This window comes from Phyllopteryx taeniolatus, unplaced genomic scaffold (assembly GCF_024500385.1).
Source record: "Phyllopteryx taeniolatus isolate TA_2022b unplaced genomic scaffold, UOR_Ptae_1.2 contig_26, whole genome shotgun sequence".
Classification (NCBI taxonomy): Eukaryota; Metazoa; Chordata; class Actinopteri; order Syngnathiformes; family Syngnathidae; genus Phyllopteryx; species Phyllopteryx taeniolatus.
The window spans coordinates 488217-503874 of NW_026903184.1; the positions used below are offsets into that span (position 1 = coordinate 488217).

The 15658-nt window shown below is 44.5% G+C and overlaps 1 protein-coding gene and 1 long non-coding RNA gene across 6 annotated transcripts in view; one reads left to right on the forward strand and one right to left on the reverse strand.

Moving 5' to 3' along the window:
- The first annotated feature begins 910 nt into the window (after positions 1-910).
- Positions 911-11285, forward strand: LOC133473491 (uncharacterized). Its single transcript, XR_009787095.1, has 3 exons — positions 911-1059; positions 2688-3172; positions 10392-11285. It is a non-coding gene; the product is annotated as an uncharacterized LOC133473491 (long non-coding RNA).
- The window catches only part of gch1 (GTP cyclohydrolase 1), a 58923-nt gene continuing 46360 nt past the window's right edge, over positions 3096-15658 (reverse strand). The window contains exons 4-7 of one of the 5 annotated variants that reach the window (XR_009787092.1): positions 12681-13231; positions 10560-10591; positions 9927-10494; positions 3096-8473 (exon numbers count right to left, since the gene is read on the reverse strand). Coding sequence is in view for 3 of the 5 variants with exons in the window: in XM_061765133.1 (XP_061621117.1) it covers positions 10480-10494; positions 10560-10591; positions 12681-13231 (598 nt within the window). In the remaining 2 variants the exon portion in view is untranslated. Of the gene's footprint in view, positions 10495-10559; positions 10592-12680; positions 13232-15658 lie in introns of those variants that run through there. The other 4 variants (XR_009787091.1, XM_061765133.1, XM_061765135.1 and 1 more) reach the window with 4 other exon arrangements.

The window sequence follows — 15658 nt, forward strand, 5'->3', positions numbered from 1 at the left end:
GTAGATGGATAGATTAAATCATTAAACACATCGGAATACACTGGCAACAAATTGGTAAACGTGAAGAAGAGGCCATCATCCTGCAGTGGATAGATAATGGCTGATGATATATATATATATTTATTTATTTATTTTATATATATATATATATATATATATAAATGTACGTGTGTGACTGACTGAGCGAGAGGGTGAGTGTGTATGTATATCTCAAAATTGTTTTCATTGCCTTGCTGTAATTTGTTGAGACATACCAGAATGCTGTGATTTGGCATGCCCAGTTATCCATAAAGTAAGGTTATAAGACCTCTAGATTGTGTATGTGATTATGTTGCAGTCAAACAGACTGTCTGTATGGCATTAATACATGCCTTCGAGAAGACAACAATGTCAAGAAAATCTTTTGTTGAGGAAATTAAAAATGAGAAATAAAAGTATACTCCCCCAAACATAGCGGCATACTGACTACAACTAATGTAAGGGTCGCTGGAAAAAACGGTGATAATAAACCTCACTCTAGTTCGGGGCCCTAAGGAGTCTTCACCTCAGTGCAGTGCCATAAGTATTATTACAATGAAAAAGTGTTTATGATTTTGCATTTTACACAACCAGAGTAGTTGTGAAATAAAACATGATTGAAATGTGGACTTGCAGTCTTTCGTCTCGCCTGGGAACACCTCTGGATCCCCTCGGAAGAGCTGGATGAAGTGGTTGAGGAGAGGGAAGTCTGGGCGTCCCTGCTAAAGCTGCTGCCCCCGCGACCCGAACTCTGATAAGCAGTAGAAAATGGATGGATGGATGGACTTGCAGTTTTAATTTAATCAGTTTCCCCAAAATATGGCATTTACATTTAAGGAATTTCAGCCTGTTGAGAGAGCCTCTATTTTCAAGCATTTAAAATATTTATAGTACAGTACAGTTTATATTCTAAGCACAGCCATCACTTCTAATATTACTGTCAATGGACTGAACAAGATTCTGATTTCCTTCCTTGGAGATGCTTTGCCAGGGCCTTCACTGCAGCCATCTTCACTTGCTGCTTGTTTGTGAGTCTTTTTGGTAAGTGAAAAATCAGTCTTATTTAAACTACCTGAAAGTGATACTTGAGTCAAAGTACAAGTATCTGAACAGAAAATAACTTTAAAAAAAATTAGAAGTCTTTAAGTATTTGACATCTGCTGTACTTAAATAAAACAAATCATTTTCTGATATTAAATGTACTGAAAGGGAAGTTTGCAGTTTTTTTTTTTTTTTTTTAAAGACTTCTCATATTTGTGAAAACTAAGTATAAATCTGACAGTAGTACATTAGTACAATGATCTGTGAAATTATTTTCTCGCTCAGGCCCCATTCTAATAAGATTTTTTTTAGAAACCCCCACGCCTGAGGAAGAGCACCAATCAGAGACAGTAGGCATGACCAGTGAAGTGTCAATCATTTGCCGTGCACTTGTATACTCACTACATTCAAATCTTGCTTGTGGGTTTAAAGCTGAAAACTCCCCTTTAACTATTGGAAGTACAGTATTTTTAAAAGGTAATGGGTAGATTTTTGTTGTTTTTCTTTATTTTAGTTTTATCCATTCAACCCATCAAATGGATGGTAGACTGCAACTTTCACCATGTAGAATCTACCAAACGTAGAGGGCACTGTCCAAGGGGCAGCCGCGCAGATACAGTTTCTGCCAGCTGAACTCCTGACATGGCAGCCCAGAAGGTTGAGAAACTCCTGTTAGAGTGACACCACCCCAAAAGGCAGCGCCCTGCCTTAGGAGACACACACCTGTGCAATATCTGTTTTATTTTTATTTATTTAGCTTACTTCAGTAGTGTACTGTAACGGACACACTATCGACCAAATGGCACCAGCAACCCCCAATCACTGATTGCTCTGCATACCTGCCCTCTGACCCGCTGAGCCAATCTGTGTACACAAGACATATAACGGACGCTTGGTCCTCTTTATCAGCTTAAGACAGGAAACCTGGTTTATGTCACCCGGATCTTAAACTAATTAACAGCTCCCCGAGAAAGCTCAGACTTCCAGACATCAAAGACCCCCTAGGTGCACAGAACTAAGATACCAACCAAAGGTTTGGAAAACCCGCTGTTCAAAGTATTTCCAAATAACGTTTAAAGGACCATTTGCTCCTTTGAAATGCATGCAAGTCCCTCTGGGATAATTGATCGAACACAAGCGACACCCGCTGGTGGTGGAGAGTTACTGCCAGCTGTGCCACAGATTTCACAGAATTTTAATGTCTGTTAATATTTTACGAACTTTGCATGAATGCTCCCAGTATAAACCGTGACACCAATGTCACTAGAGTGTTTGCCACAGGTCTGATGTCAAGTCTGTTTGTCAACTGAATCAGATGAGATGTTTCACCTCGCAAGACAAATTTCACATCACAAATAAGTGCTTTGAGGCACCACATAAAATTGAAACATTAATTGCATAAATGTGCAGGGTGTGTGTGTGACAGTGCAAAACTGGTAACCAATTTCTTTATCTTAGATCCAAATAATCTTTTATTTCCACTAGTTTAAAACCACAAATAATCCTAGGATGAAAGTTAATATAAAGAGGCGCGGTCTGCCTCCCCTTTGGTCCCTGGGTCAGCCAATCTCTCTCTCCTGTGCTTTAAAGGCCGAAGCCCCTTTGCTAACTCGCTTTTTTGTTTCCAGCCTCTCATTTTTCAACCTACTGAAGAAACTGGCGCACAGCCAGAGAGCCTCGCCTCTCACCATGAGGCAGCGGAGACGCATCCTTCCTTCCTGGCCGCTCCAGCGAACGCGAAGGGCAGAAGCATTCTCCCGTGCCTCGAAACCACGCTTTGGTGGGTATGGGGTAGCTTGCGGATAAAAATCTGTTCGGAAAGAAGTCCGGCGCAAGTCTTCTCTGAGCCCGTGACGCACACCGGCACTAAGGTGCTTCGGCCACCCTACCCTTGCTTTTTCTCCATTTTTGCCTTTTTTCATCAAATACACTTGTTCGGTGACCCGGCCCAGCCATCTGGAAGACCGACCAGCCTGTCTAAATTCTGTTCTACACAACTGGCAACCAGTTCAGGGTGTACCCCGCCTCATGCCCGATGATAGCTGGGATAGGCTCCAGCACTCCCGCGACCCTTGTGAGGATAAGCGGCTCAGAAAATGGATGGATGGACAACGTAAGTGCAGCGTTCGGTTCCTATGTACAAATTGATGCATAATTGGGTTAAATTAACGGTAACAGAAATTCCCAGCGTCCGCATAGCTCACCGTACATTTTAATTCCAAGCTTACCCCACAAGTTAAAAAAAAGAATGTGTATCTGTACCATTAGTAGTCAAGCCCTCTGCATTGTTTCCCTGTAGTTTTCCCTTTTAGATTTAATTAAAGTTTTGATAAAATTCCACTTCCTGTTTTTGTGTGTGTTTGAGTTAAATAGTAAAGCCGCTGAAATCGAGAACTCGTATTTCATTCCTGTAACAACCTTCAGATGATAAGACAGAGGTTTTTCCTCACTTTTCCTCTAAAGTTTATGAATATAAAAAGAGACGTGGTGCCCCTTTGCAAGACAAAAATAGTTTGTTTATAACATTAAACATAAAATAGAGCTAAACCGGAAGTAACGCAGGCGTCACTTCCGGCGTATTCTTTTCCAAAATTAATTACGTTTTTATCCAAAACCAATATATGCTACAGTACACCAGGGGTCCCCAACTTCCAGTCTGCAGACAGGCTACAGTAGTATTTGCACTCAGTTACATTACAAGACTGTAAAAAAGCATACTCTAAGTTGAGATCAGGTCACTAACTTGGCCATTGAATAATATTCACTTAATTTCCCTTCAAAAAATTTAATTTGTATAGAGTATAATCCTATACAACTCGGAAGGCAGATCATCAATAAACACGAGTGATCTCATTTCATTAAACAATTTTAAATGCCCATGCCAAACCACCTCCTCCGCCACGTTCAACACGTGGTATGATTTGGATCATGAGTTATTGCTTTTGCATACATTTCCCTCCTGTCATTGTTACACAGGGTATCTATGTACCTTCTGACATCCAGTGCAAGATAATTTGATTGTTCTGCGACTCACTACAAGTCGCTGGCATCGATAGATGAGCACATACATTATTTGTAGGAAATAATTTCATTTTTATTCATGCACACTGGTCTGGAATCTTCGCATTGGCCCACCACCTGTGGGAGGGGCCATAGGGGTCGGGTGCACTGTGAGATGGGCAGTGACCGAAGGCAGGGACCTTGGCGATTCGATCCCCGGCTACAGAGGCTGGCTCAGGGGACATGGAACATTACCTCTGTGGGAAGGAAGGAGCCCGAGCTGGTGCGCGAGGTCGAGACATTCCGACGAGAAAAAGTCGGGCTCACCTCCACACACAGCTTGGGCTCTGGTACCAGTCCTCTCGAGAGGGGTTGGACTCTCTTCCACTCTGGAGTTGCCCACGGTGAGAGGCGTCGAGCAGGTTGGGTATACTTATTACCCCACGGCTCGGCGCCTGTACATTGAGGTTCACCCCGGTGGACGAGAGTGTAGCCTCCCTCCGCCTTCAGGTGGGGGGACGGATCCTGACTGTTGTTTGTGCCTATGCACCAAACAGCAGTTCAGAGTACCCACCCTTTTTGGAGTCCTTGGAGGGGGTGCTGGAGAGCACTCCCGCTGGGGACTCCATCGTTCTGCTAGGGGACTTCAATGCTTATGTGGGCAATGACAGTGAGACCTGGAGGGGCGTGATTGGGAGGAACGGCCCCCCCGATCAGAATCCGAGCGGTGTTCTGTTATTGGACTTCTGTGCTCACCACAGATTGCCCATAAGGAACACCATGTTCAAGCATAAGGGTGTCCACACGTGCACTTGGCACCAGGACACCCTAGGTCGCAGTTCGATGATTGACTTTGAGGTTGTGTCATCGGACTTGCGGCCGCATGTCTTGGATACTCTGGTGAAGAGAGGGGCGGAGGTGGTGAGTTGGCTCCGATGATGGGGGAAGATGCCAGTCGGACCGGGCAAGCGCAAACGTATTGTGAGGGTCTGCTGGGAACGTCTGGCAGAATCCGCTGTGAGAAGGAGTTTCAACTCCCACCTGCGGCAGAACTTCACCCACGTCTCGGCGGAGGCAGGGGACATTGAGTCCGAGTGGACCGTGTTCCGCGCCTCCATTGCTGAGGCGGCCGACCAGAGCTGTGGCCGTAAGGTGGTCGGTGCCTGTCGTGGCGGAAATCCCCGAACCCGTGAGCGTGACGGTTGCCGTCAAGTTGAAGAAAGAGTCTTATCGGGCTTTTTTGGCCTGTGAGACTCCTGAGGCAGCTGATGGGCCAAGCGGAATGCAGCTTTGGTGGGTTGCTGAGGCAAAAACTCGGACGTGGGAGGAGTTTGGTGAGGCCATCAAGAACGATTTCCGAATGGCTTTGAGGAAATTCTGGTCCACCATCCGGCGTCTCAGGAGGGGGAAGCAGTGCACCATCAACATTGTGTATAGTGGAGATGGGGCGCTGCTGACCTCGACTCGGGACGTTGTGAGTCGTGGGGAGAATACTTTAATTCCACCGACATGCCTTCCAATGAAGAAGCAGAGTCTGGGGTCTATCTCTGGGGTTGAGGTCAACGAGGTGGTTAAAAATCTCCTCGGTGGCAAGGATGAGATTTGCCCGGAGTTTCGAAAGGCTCTGGATGTTGTGGGGCTGTCCTGGTTGACATGCCTCTGCAACATCGCGTGGACATCGGGGACAGTACCTATGGATTTGCAGACTGGGGTGGTGATCCCCCTTTTTAAAAAGGTCCGGAGGCTGTGTTCCAACTACAGGGGGCTGACACTACTCAGCCTTCCTGGTAAGGTCCATTCAGGGGTGCTGGAGAGGAGGGTCTGTCAGGAAGTCGAACCGCAGATTCAGGAGGAGCAGTGTGGTTTTTGACCTGGCCGTGGAACAGTGGACCAGTTCTACACCCTTGGCAGGGTCCTCGAGGGTACATGGGAATTCACCCAACCAGTCTACATGTGTTTTGTGGACTTGGAGAAGGCGTTCGACCATGTCCCTCTGAGAGTTTTGTGGGGGTTGCTTCAGGAATATGGTGTGCCGAACCCCGATATGGGCTGTTCGGGCTGTACGACCAGTGTCAGAGTTTGGTCCGCATTGCCAGCAGTAAGTCGGACTCGTTTCCAGTGAATGTTGGACTCCGCCAAGGCTGCCCTTTGTCACCGATTTTGTTAAGTTTTATGGATAGAATTTCTAGGCGCAGCCGAGGCGTAGATGGGGTCCGGTTTGATGGCCTCAGTATTGCAGCTCTTCTTTTTGATGATGTGGTTCTGTTGGCTTCATCAAGCTGTGATGTCTAACTCTCACTGGAGTGATTCGCAGCGGAGTGTGACGTGGCTGGGATGAAAATCAGCACCTCCAAATTTGAGACCATCGTCGTCAGTCGGAAAAGGGTGGAGTGCCCTCTCCGGGTCGGGGATGAGAATCCTGCTCCAAGTGGAGGAGTTCAAGTATCTTGGGGTCTTGTTCACGAGTGAGGGGAGAATGGAACGGGAGATCGACAGGCAGATCGGTGCAGCGTCTACAGTGATGCAGACTTTGTATCTGTCTGTTGTGGTGAAGAAGGAGCTAAGCCGAAAGGCGAAGCTCTCGAGTCGATCTACGTTTCTACCCTCACCTATGGTCACGAGCTGTGGGTCGTGACCGAAAGAACAAGATCCCGGATACAAGCGGCCGAAATGAGTTTCCTCCGCAGGGTATCCGGGCTCTCCCTTAGAGATACGGTGAGAAGCTCAGTCATCCGGTAGGGGCTCAGAGTAGAGCCGCTGCCCCTCCGCATTGAGAGGAGCCAGATGAGGTGGCTCGGGCATCTGATTACAAGACCCCGAGGACGACCCAGGACACACTGGAGAGACAATGTCTCTCTGCTTACCTGGGAACGCCTCGGGATCCCCTCGGTAGAGCTGGAGGAAGTGGCAGGGGAGAGGGAAGTCTGGGCTTCCCTGCTGAGGCTGCTGCTGCCCCCGCGACCCGACCTCGGATAAGCGGAGGAAAATGGATGGATGGATGGTCTGGAATCACTGGTGGATACAGACAAAAAGATGCTTTCCAAATACTTCTGGACTTAAGTGTATTATTGTTGATTGAGAAGTCCAAATAAGCATGTACATTAAGTGACAATAATAGTGAGAGAGCCATATAACCAGCATTCCCCCTCCGCAAGGCCACACAAAAATGAGCCACACTCACAACTCCAGACACACAACACAATAGCCTTGTTACACTTCGACCATCTGAAAGTAAGGATGCATTCATGAACCAAATGTACTACACAAACTGTTACCAACAACGATAGACAGAACAGACGTGCTGGCACGAGAACACACATACACGTTTACTTTAGATTTTGAGTTTAATTCACAATGAGCGACACTTCGGACACATTATTTTGGCAAGCTAGTACATACAGATAGAACCTTCCCCTAAGAGAAAAAAAAATGTGTGTGTGTGTGTGTATATATATATATATATATATATATATATATATATATATATATATATGTGTGTGTGTGTGTGTGTGTGTGGGGCGTTTGCATGTTCTTCCCTTGCCTGTGTGGGTTTTCTCCGGGTACTCCGGTTTCCTCCCACATCCCAAAAAACATGCATTAAATTGCCCGTAGGTGTGAATGGGTGTTTGTTTATATGTGTCTTGTGATTGGCTGGCAACCAGTTCAGGGTGTACCCCGCCTCTTGCCCGAAGATAGCTGGGATCGGCTCCAGTAAGCCCGCAACCCTAGTGAGGATAAGCAGAACGGAAAATGGAATGGAATATATACATGCAGTGGGGCAAAAAAGTATTTAGTCAGCCACTAATTGTGCAAGTTCTCCCACTTAAAAAGATGAGAGAGGCCTGTAATTTTAATCACAGGTATACCTCACCTATGAGAGACTATATGAGAAAAAAATAATAATTCCATGATTGATCGACATGTCTGATTTTTAAAGAATTTATGAGCAAACTATGGTGGAAAATAAGTATTTGTTCAATAACAAAAGTTCATTTCAATACTTTGTTATATAACCTTTGCCAGCAATGACAGAGGTCAAACATTTTCTGTAAGTCTTCACAAGGTTTTCACACACTGTTGCTGGTATTTTGGCCCATTTCTCTATGCAGATCTCCACTAGAGCAGGGATGCTTTGGGGCTGTCGCTGGGCAGGACAGACTTTCAACTCCCTCCAAAGATTTTCTACAGGGTTGAGATCTGGAGATTGGGGAGGCCACTCCAGGACCTTCAAATGTTTCTTACGAAGCCACGCCTTTGTTGCTCGGGCGGTGTGTTTGGGATCATTGTCATGCTGAAAGACCCAGCCACGTTTCATCTTCAATGCCCTTGCTGATGGAAGGAGGTTTTCACTCAAAATCTCATGATACACGGCGCCATTCATTCTTTCCTTTACACGGATCAGTCGTCCTGGTCCCTTTGCAGAAAAACAGCCCCAAAGCATGATGTTACCAACCCCATGGTTCACAGCGGGTATGGTATATATATATATATATATATATATATATATATATATGTATATATTTACACATATCTATCTATATACACATATCTATCTATCTATATATATATATATATATATATATATATATACACATATCTATCTATATACACATATCTATCTATCTATCTATATATATGACAGGCTCCAGCATGCCCGCGACCCGAGTGAGGATAAGCAGTACAGAAAATGGATGGATGGATCGATATATATGTACACACATAGATAGATAGATAGATAGATAGATAGACAGACAGACAGACACATACACATACATTTTCCACACTGCTTATCCTCACTAGGGCATGCTGGAGCCTATCCCAGCTGACTTCGGGCGAGAGGCAGGGAACATTCTGAACAGGTCGCCAGACAATCGCAGGGCGCATTTAGACAAACAACCATTTGTACTCACATACACACCTACGGCCAATTAACCTAACATGCATGTTTTTGGGATGTGGGAGTAAACTGGAGAAAACCCACACAGGCACGGGGAGAACATGCAAACTCCACACAGACGAGGCTGGATTTGAACCCGGGTCCTCAGAACTGTGAGGCAGATGTGCTAACCAGTCGTCAGATGTGCTAAACACATGCTTGACCGTGTCACAGAACCATTCATCCATCCATTTTCTGAGCCACTTCTCCTCACTAGGGTCGCGGGCGTTCTGGAGCCTATCCCAGCTATCATCGGGCAGGAGGTGGGGTACACCATGAAGTGGTTGCCAGCCAATCGCAGGGCACATACAAACAAACAACCATTCTCACTCACACCTACGGGCAATTTAGAGTTGTCAATTAACCTACCATGCATGTTTTTGTTATGTGGGAGGAAGCCGGAGAGCCCAGAGAAAACCCACGCAGGCACGGGGAGAATATGCAAACTCCACACAGGCGGGGCCGGGGATTGAACCCCAGTCCTCAGAACTGTGAGGGAGACGATCTAACCAGTCGTCCACCGTGCCACCCGTGTCACAGAACCCCCTGCGAAAATCCATCCATTTGGACTGCCTGTCCTCATTAGGGTCCCAGGTGAGTTGGAGTCTATCCCGGCTGATTTTGGGCAGGAGGCGGGGTAAACCCTGGAATGGTTTCTAGCCAATCGCAGGGCATAAATAGACAAACAACCATTCAGACTCATAGTCATGAAACAAGGGGAAAATATGCAAATGGTTGATGACTAGTCCAAGGTGCACCGCGCCTCTCAGCTCCAGGTCATCCATGACCCTAATAAGGACAAGCACTGTAAAATGAATGGATGGACTTCTCAAAAACATACTCACTTTATCTTCAACTAACTATATCATCCTGCATACATATACTTATAATTTACATCTGTTTAAAAATATAATTCTAAACCATTACTCACCTTACTCAGTCTAGTTTATTCTAAGCCTCTGAACTGGAGTTTGAGGTCAGTTGAGTGAAACATGTCTGATGAGGTAAACTACAGTATGTGAAGTTTTCTTTCCTTTGGTAACATGAAAACACACACACACACACATACACACACAAATGCACTTTAGCTGGTCCGTGCTCATGGAGGTAACCCCTGGCAACAAGTGGAAGAGGAACTTCAGCTTCTGACCAACGTCAGAAACTCATCACGAGTTTTGGGATCTTCCCTGAAGACTCCCAGCATGGTGCTGGTGATGGTCTTGCTGTTCATCTTTTGGACACCTCGCATCACCATACACATATGACTGCAGACAGGAACGGATGACGTTAAACACACTGTGACAAGAAGTTATGTTGAGGGTTACTAGTAAATGTTCAAGCTTGAGACATGATTTCTATTGACAGATTCCACTGTACAAATACTTTCTCCATTCAGTGTTTTCCGTGTACTTGCGTTGCTTCGATGACAACACCAACGCCTGTGGGCTTCAGAGCTTCAGTGACCGCCACAGCGATTTGCTTGGTCAACCTCTCCTGAACTGTGAAGAAACACCACGGATGAACTCTGAACATGCTTGTTGCAAAGCAAAGGTTTTCGATCTACCTTGTAGTCTGCGGCTGAAGATCTCGACAATCCTGAGAAAAGACCATGGATGTGAAGTGAAGGCTTATGTACTGTATAGATTTCTTTTTTGCAACAAAGCTTAAATTTACACAGTATTTAATCCTCAAGTGTTGTTCTTAAACATTGTGGGGACCAGTGTTCAAACACATAAATGACATAGTGTGTGACATGAAATATGTCAGCAATAACAAATGCGCACTTGTATGACTGCAAACAGTCTCAAAGTCATGAGTGAAGCCCAAACACCCACAATTGCTTTAACAGCCAGCAGATAGTAGTATTACTGTTTGCAAAGAGATGGCAGTTTGTAGTGTTTTATACATAATTTCAGTTTTACCTTGTGTAATTTGACCGTTTCGAAAGGTTTGTAAACAATAGCCGCCACGATGCTTCCTGGTGGCAGAAAATTGACCACCGCAGCCTTAAACTGAACCAATACACTGCCAGTTTCATCCTAACAGGTTTAGTGTACTGTGCCTGGTGGAGTAGTAGCTACTTCTGAAGGGACAGACTGGGAACCAAAATCGGATTTGTGGAGGACATTTTCATACAGGTACAGTATGTATAAAATGTTTGGTTGGGGTCTTTGAGTAATTTAGCAAACTATAATGTCTAGCTTGCTAGTGGACTAGAGTGACGCTATCCATGAGTGATGTGCGGTCAGGGGAGGCGCTCCGCCTCCCCAGAATTATGAAGGATGAAAGAAACAAACAAATAATGATTGAATAAAATAATTTTCAATTTCATTTCGCTGCTCTTTGCTTCATTTGATTATAATTTAAAATCTTATAATAATTTCATCATCAAAATTGCTGAATTGGCATATTTCCTGTTCAAACACATGGGCCAGACAAGAAGTGAGGCAGGCATCCTCAACCCAATGTTTTACTAAAAGCACAAATATATAGCAACCACCACCATCTATTGGTAAATTGTTGTACTAAAACAGAAGAGCCTATTGAAAAGTGCTTGTTTTCGCTCTTCACGTCTTTGATATGTTTTAAAATTCTTGTAATGTGCATTCTGATTTTCCATAGTCAGGTTTCTTCTTTTTTTCCTTTCGGCAGCATGTCATCCTTTTCCATGGAAGCCTATCTCCTGCATCTTGCTCGCTAACACCAACTGCTCACATCTTCCTTCACTACATCTATCAACCTTCTCTTTGTCCTTCCTCGACCTCTCTTGCCTGGCAGCTCCGTCCTCATCATCCTTCAACTAATATACTCACTATTTTTCCTCTGGAATTGTCCAAACCATCGAAGTCTGCTCTCTCTAACTTTGTCTCCAAAACATCTAACCGTGGCCTTGACCGTCCCTCTGATGAGCTCATTTCTAATCCTATCCAACCTGGTCACTCCAAGAGAGAACCTCAACATCTCCATTTCCTCCAGCTCTGCTTTCTGTTGTCTCTTCAGTGCCACTGTCTCTAATCAGTACATCAGAATCAGAATCATCTTTATTTGCCAAGTATGTCCAAAAAAAAAACACACAAGGAATTTGTCTCCGGTAGTTGGAGCCACTCTAGTACGACAACAGACAGTTACAGAACACTTTGGAGACAGAAAGACATTGAAAAAATAAAAACAGTCACTGAGCAGTAAAGGGTTGCTAGTTATCTGGTAATACCGGTACATTTTTTTTTTTTTTTTGACAATTGTGCAAAAAGATGCAGTCCTCTAGCACTTAGAGCAGTTCGAATGACTAATATTGCAATAGTCCGGTGCAATGACCATTGTGCAAAGGGGGCTGAGACTTCAAGGAGTGTATGCGGTTTAAAGTGACGAGTAGTGCGATAATCTGGGACAATGTTGGTTGTGCAAATGTTACAGATACTCCTCAATCAGTGTGCAAATGGTGCAGATGCTACTCTGGCATGAGTGGCCAGTATATGCAAATAGTGCAGCATGACGAGACAACTACAGTGAGTGCTCGAGTAATACATAATTGGCCCCACAGAAATGTGACAACGAACTCAAGTCAAAAAATTGCCAGCATGTTGTAATGGAATTGTAGGTCAGGTGTTTAAGAAGTTGATCGCAAGAGGGAAGAAGCTGTTGGAATGTCTACTAGTTCTAGTTTGCATTGATCGGTAGCGCCTACCTGAAGGAAGGAGCTGGAAGAGCTGGTGACCGGGGTGCGGAGGGTCCGAGAGGATTTTGCACGCCCTTGTCTTAGTTCTGGCAGCGTGCAAGTCCTCAATGGTGGGTAGGGGGGTACCGACAATCCTTTCAGCAGTTTTGATTGTCCGTTGCAGTCGGAGTTTGTCCTTTCTTGTAGCAGCACCAAACCAGACTGTGATGGAAGAACACAGGACTGATTCGATGACCGCTGTGTAGAACTGTCTCAGCAGCTCCGGTGGCAGGCCGTACTTTCTCAGAAGCCGCATGAAGTACATCCTCTGCTGGGCCTTTTTGAGGACGGAGTTGATGTTGGTCGCCCACTTCAGGTCCTGAGAGACTGTAATTCCCAGGAACTTGAAGGTCTCAACGGTTGACACAAGGGAGCTGGACAATGTGAGGGGCAGCTGTGGCGAAGGATGCCTCCTGAAGTTCACGATCATCTCTACAGTCTTGAGCGTGTTCAGCTCCAGGTTGTGTCGGCCGCACCACATGGCTGGATTCGCCACTGTCTTATAAACTTTGTCTTTCATCCTAGCAGAGATTCTTCAATCATATAACACACCTGACACCTTCCTCCACCCGTTCCAACCTGCTTGGACCCGTTTCTTCACTTCCTTACCACACTCACTATTGCTCTGGACTGTTGACCCCAAGTATTTAATGTCCTCCACCCTTGCTATCTCCTCTCCTCGTAGCTTCACTCTTCCCCCTCCACCCTTCTTATTCATGCACATATATTCTGTCTTACTTCAGCTAATCTTCATTCCTCTCCTTTCCAGTACATGCCTCCACCTTTCTAACTGTTCCTCCACCTGCTCCCTGCTTTCACTGCAGATCACATTGTCATCTGAACATAATGATTCACGGGGATTCCAGTCTAACTTTACCCTGTCAGCCTATCCATCACCACTGCAAACAGGAAGGGACTCAGGGCTTATCCCTGATGCAGTCCCACCTCCACCTTAAATTTGTCTGTCACACTACAGGACACCTCACCACTGTTCTGCTGCCCTCGTACATGTCCTGTATTATTCTAACATACTTCACTGCCACTCCAGACTTCCGCATGCAGTACCACAGTTGCTCTCTGGGTACTCTGTCATAGGCTTTCTCTCGATCTACAAAGACACACTGTAGCTCCTTCTGAACTTCTCTGTACTTTTCCATCAACATCCTCAAGGCAAATAATGCATCTAGGCATGAAACCATACAGTTGTCGCAAATACTCACTTCTGTCCTGAGTCTAGCCTCCACGACTCTTTCCCATAACTTCATTGTGTGGCTCATCAACTTTATTCCTCCATTGTTCCCACAGCTCTCCACATCACTTTTGTTCTTAAAAATGGGCACGAGCACACTTTTCCTCCCTTCCTCAGGCATCTTCTCACCCGCTAGCATTCTGTTGAACAAGCTGGTCAAAAACTCCACTGCCACCTCTCCTAAATGCTTCCATAACCCCACAGGTATGCCATTACCAACTGCCTTTCCATTTCCTGGTGCACCACACTTACCTCTTCTACTCGTCCTTCTCTCACACACATTCATCAACCCCTCAAAGTATTCTATCCATCAATCCAGCAGACTACTGGCACCTTCCATAGTCAGGTTAATGTATTTAATATATTTTTGTAAGATATTTAGTTTTACTGATCGCATTAAACCGCAGATAGCACAAGTTGAGGCACACAGTATTATGCCTCTACAATGTGGAAGCAGCCATTTTTAGAGTGGCTTTGGCAGCCACATTGAAGCGGCTGTATGAAAGCACACAGGCTCACGTTGATGCCGTCCTTCTTCTATGCCTTGCTAGCGAGCCTGTTCTTGACTGTGAGCTGATGTTACTGGAATGTATAGCTCACAAACGGTGGGGAATTAATTCAAAACTCCCGGACAGGTTCTTATTTTTTGGATTGAAAAGGTTTGGATCTATTCTAGACTGTGCCGGAGGTTGACAAGGTTAGTCGAGCTTGTGCTCACTGTAGCCGTTGCAGTGGTGTCTGTTGAAAGATTATTCATTCTGAATAGCTGGACTGATCAAGGCAGACTTTCTGTAATGGCAATAATCTATTTTTAGACAGAGAGACTTTTGATGTTCAAAGAAGAAAATTAAGAGTTTTACAGTAGACTTCATCTACAAGTAAAGGTAAGACAAAACTTTAAAATTCGACTTAAAATGAGATCACACTATGAAACGAATAATCCAAAAATCAAATTAAAAACTAGCTTTTGAACGTAAGTATTTTTTGTAATTATTTTGTTGAAAAGTCCTTGTTTAATATTTGGGCATGATAATAAAATATGTTTCAAATATAAATTTAATATTTCAGTAGTATAGGCCTAAAGTAAAATGTATATTTTGCACAACACTGTAATTTAATGAGTAGACTGTTAAATGACTAAGAAATTGCAATTGAAAATACACTCTCTAAACCACAGGAAATAATGTTCTTTATGGCCAAATATGTGTTTAAATAAGGCTGATATGATTGTTTATTTTGATTGTGTTTGTTTTTGCCATTTTCTTGTTTGGCTGCTAATGCTCTTCTGAGTGACTCACTCAGAAGAACACGCCTGTGCCATTAATCCAAGAAACAGAAAAGTCAATTAATTAGCCAGTCCCATGATAATGTTGTATGTCTGAATTTCCACCAAATCTATTTTTGAATCAACTTACCTGTTGAAATGTAAATTATGGCCAGCTTTCCATCTCCTTTGGATGCAATTTACCTCATGTAACAGATTCTTTTATCTTCTTTTTGACTGACACTGAACACATTCTAACTCCAGTGGTAGAGAAGAAGGCTAAAATAATTATTTAAGCAGTTTACACTGTTTTCTCAACTGTGCCTTGGTCAAATGACATCGAAGGATTTGTGCAATTGAAGAAACCTCTGTCTTTTACCACTCAGACGGACGTGCAGCGCCATGGTATCCACTCCCCGAGTCCCCTCCAGTTAT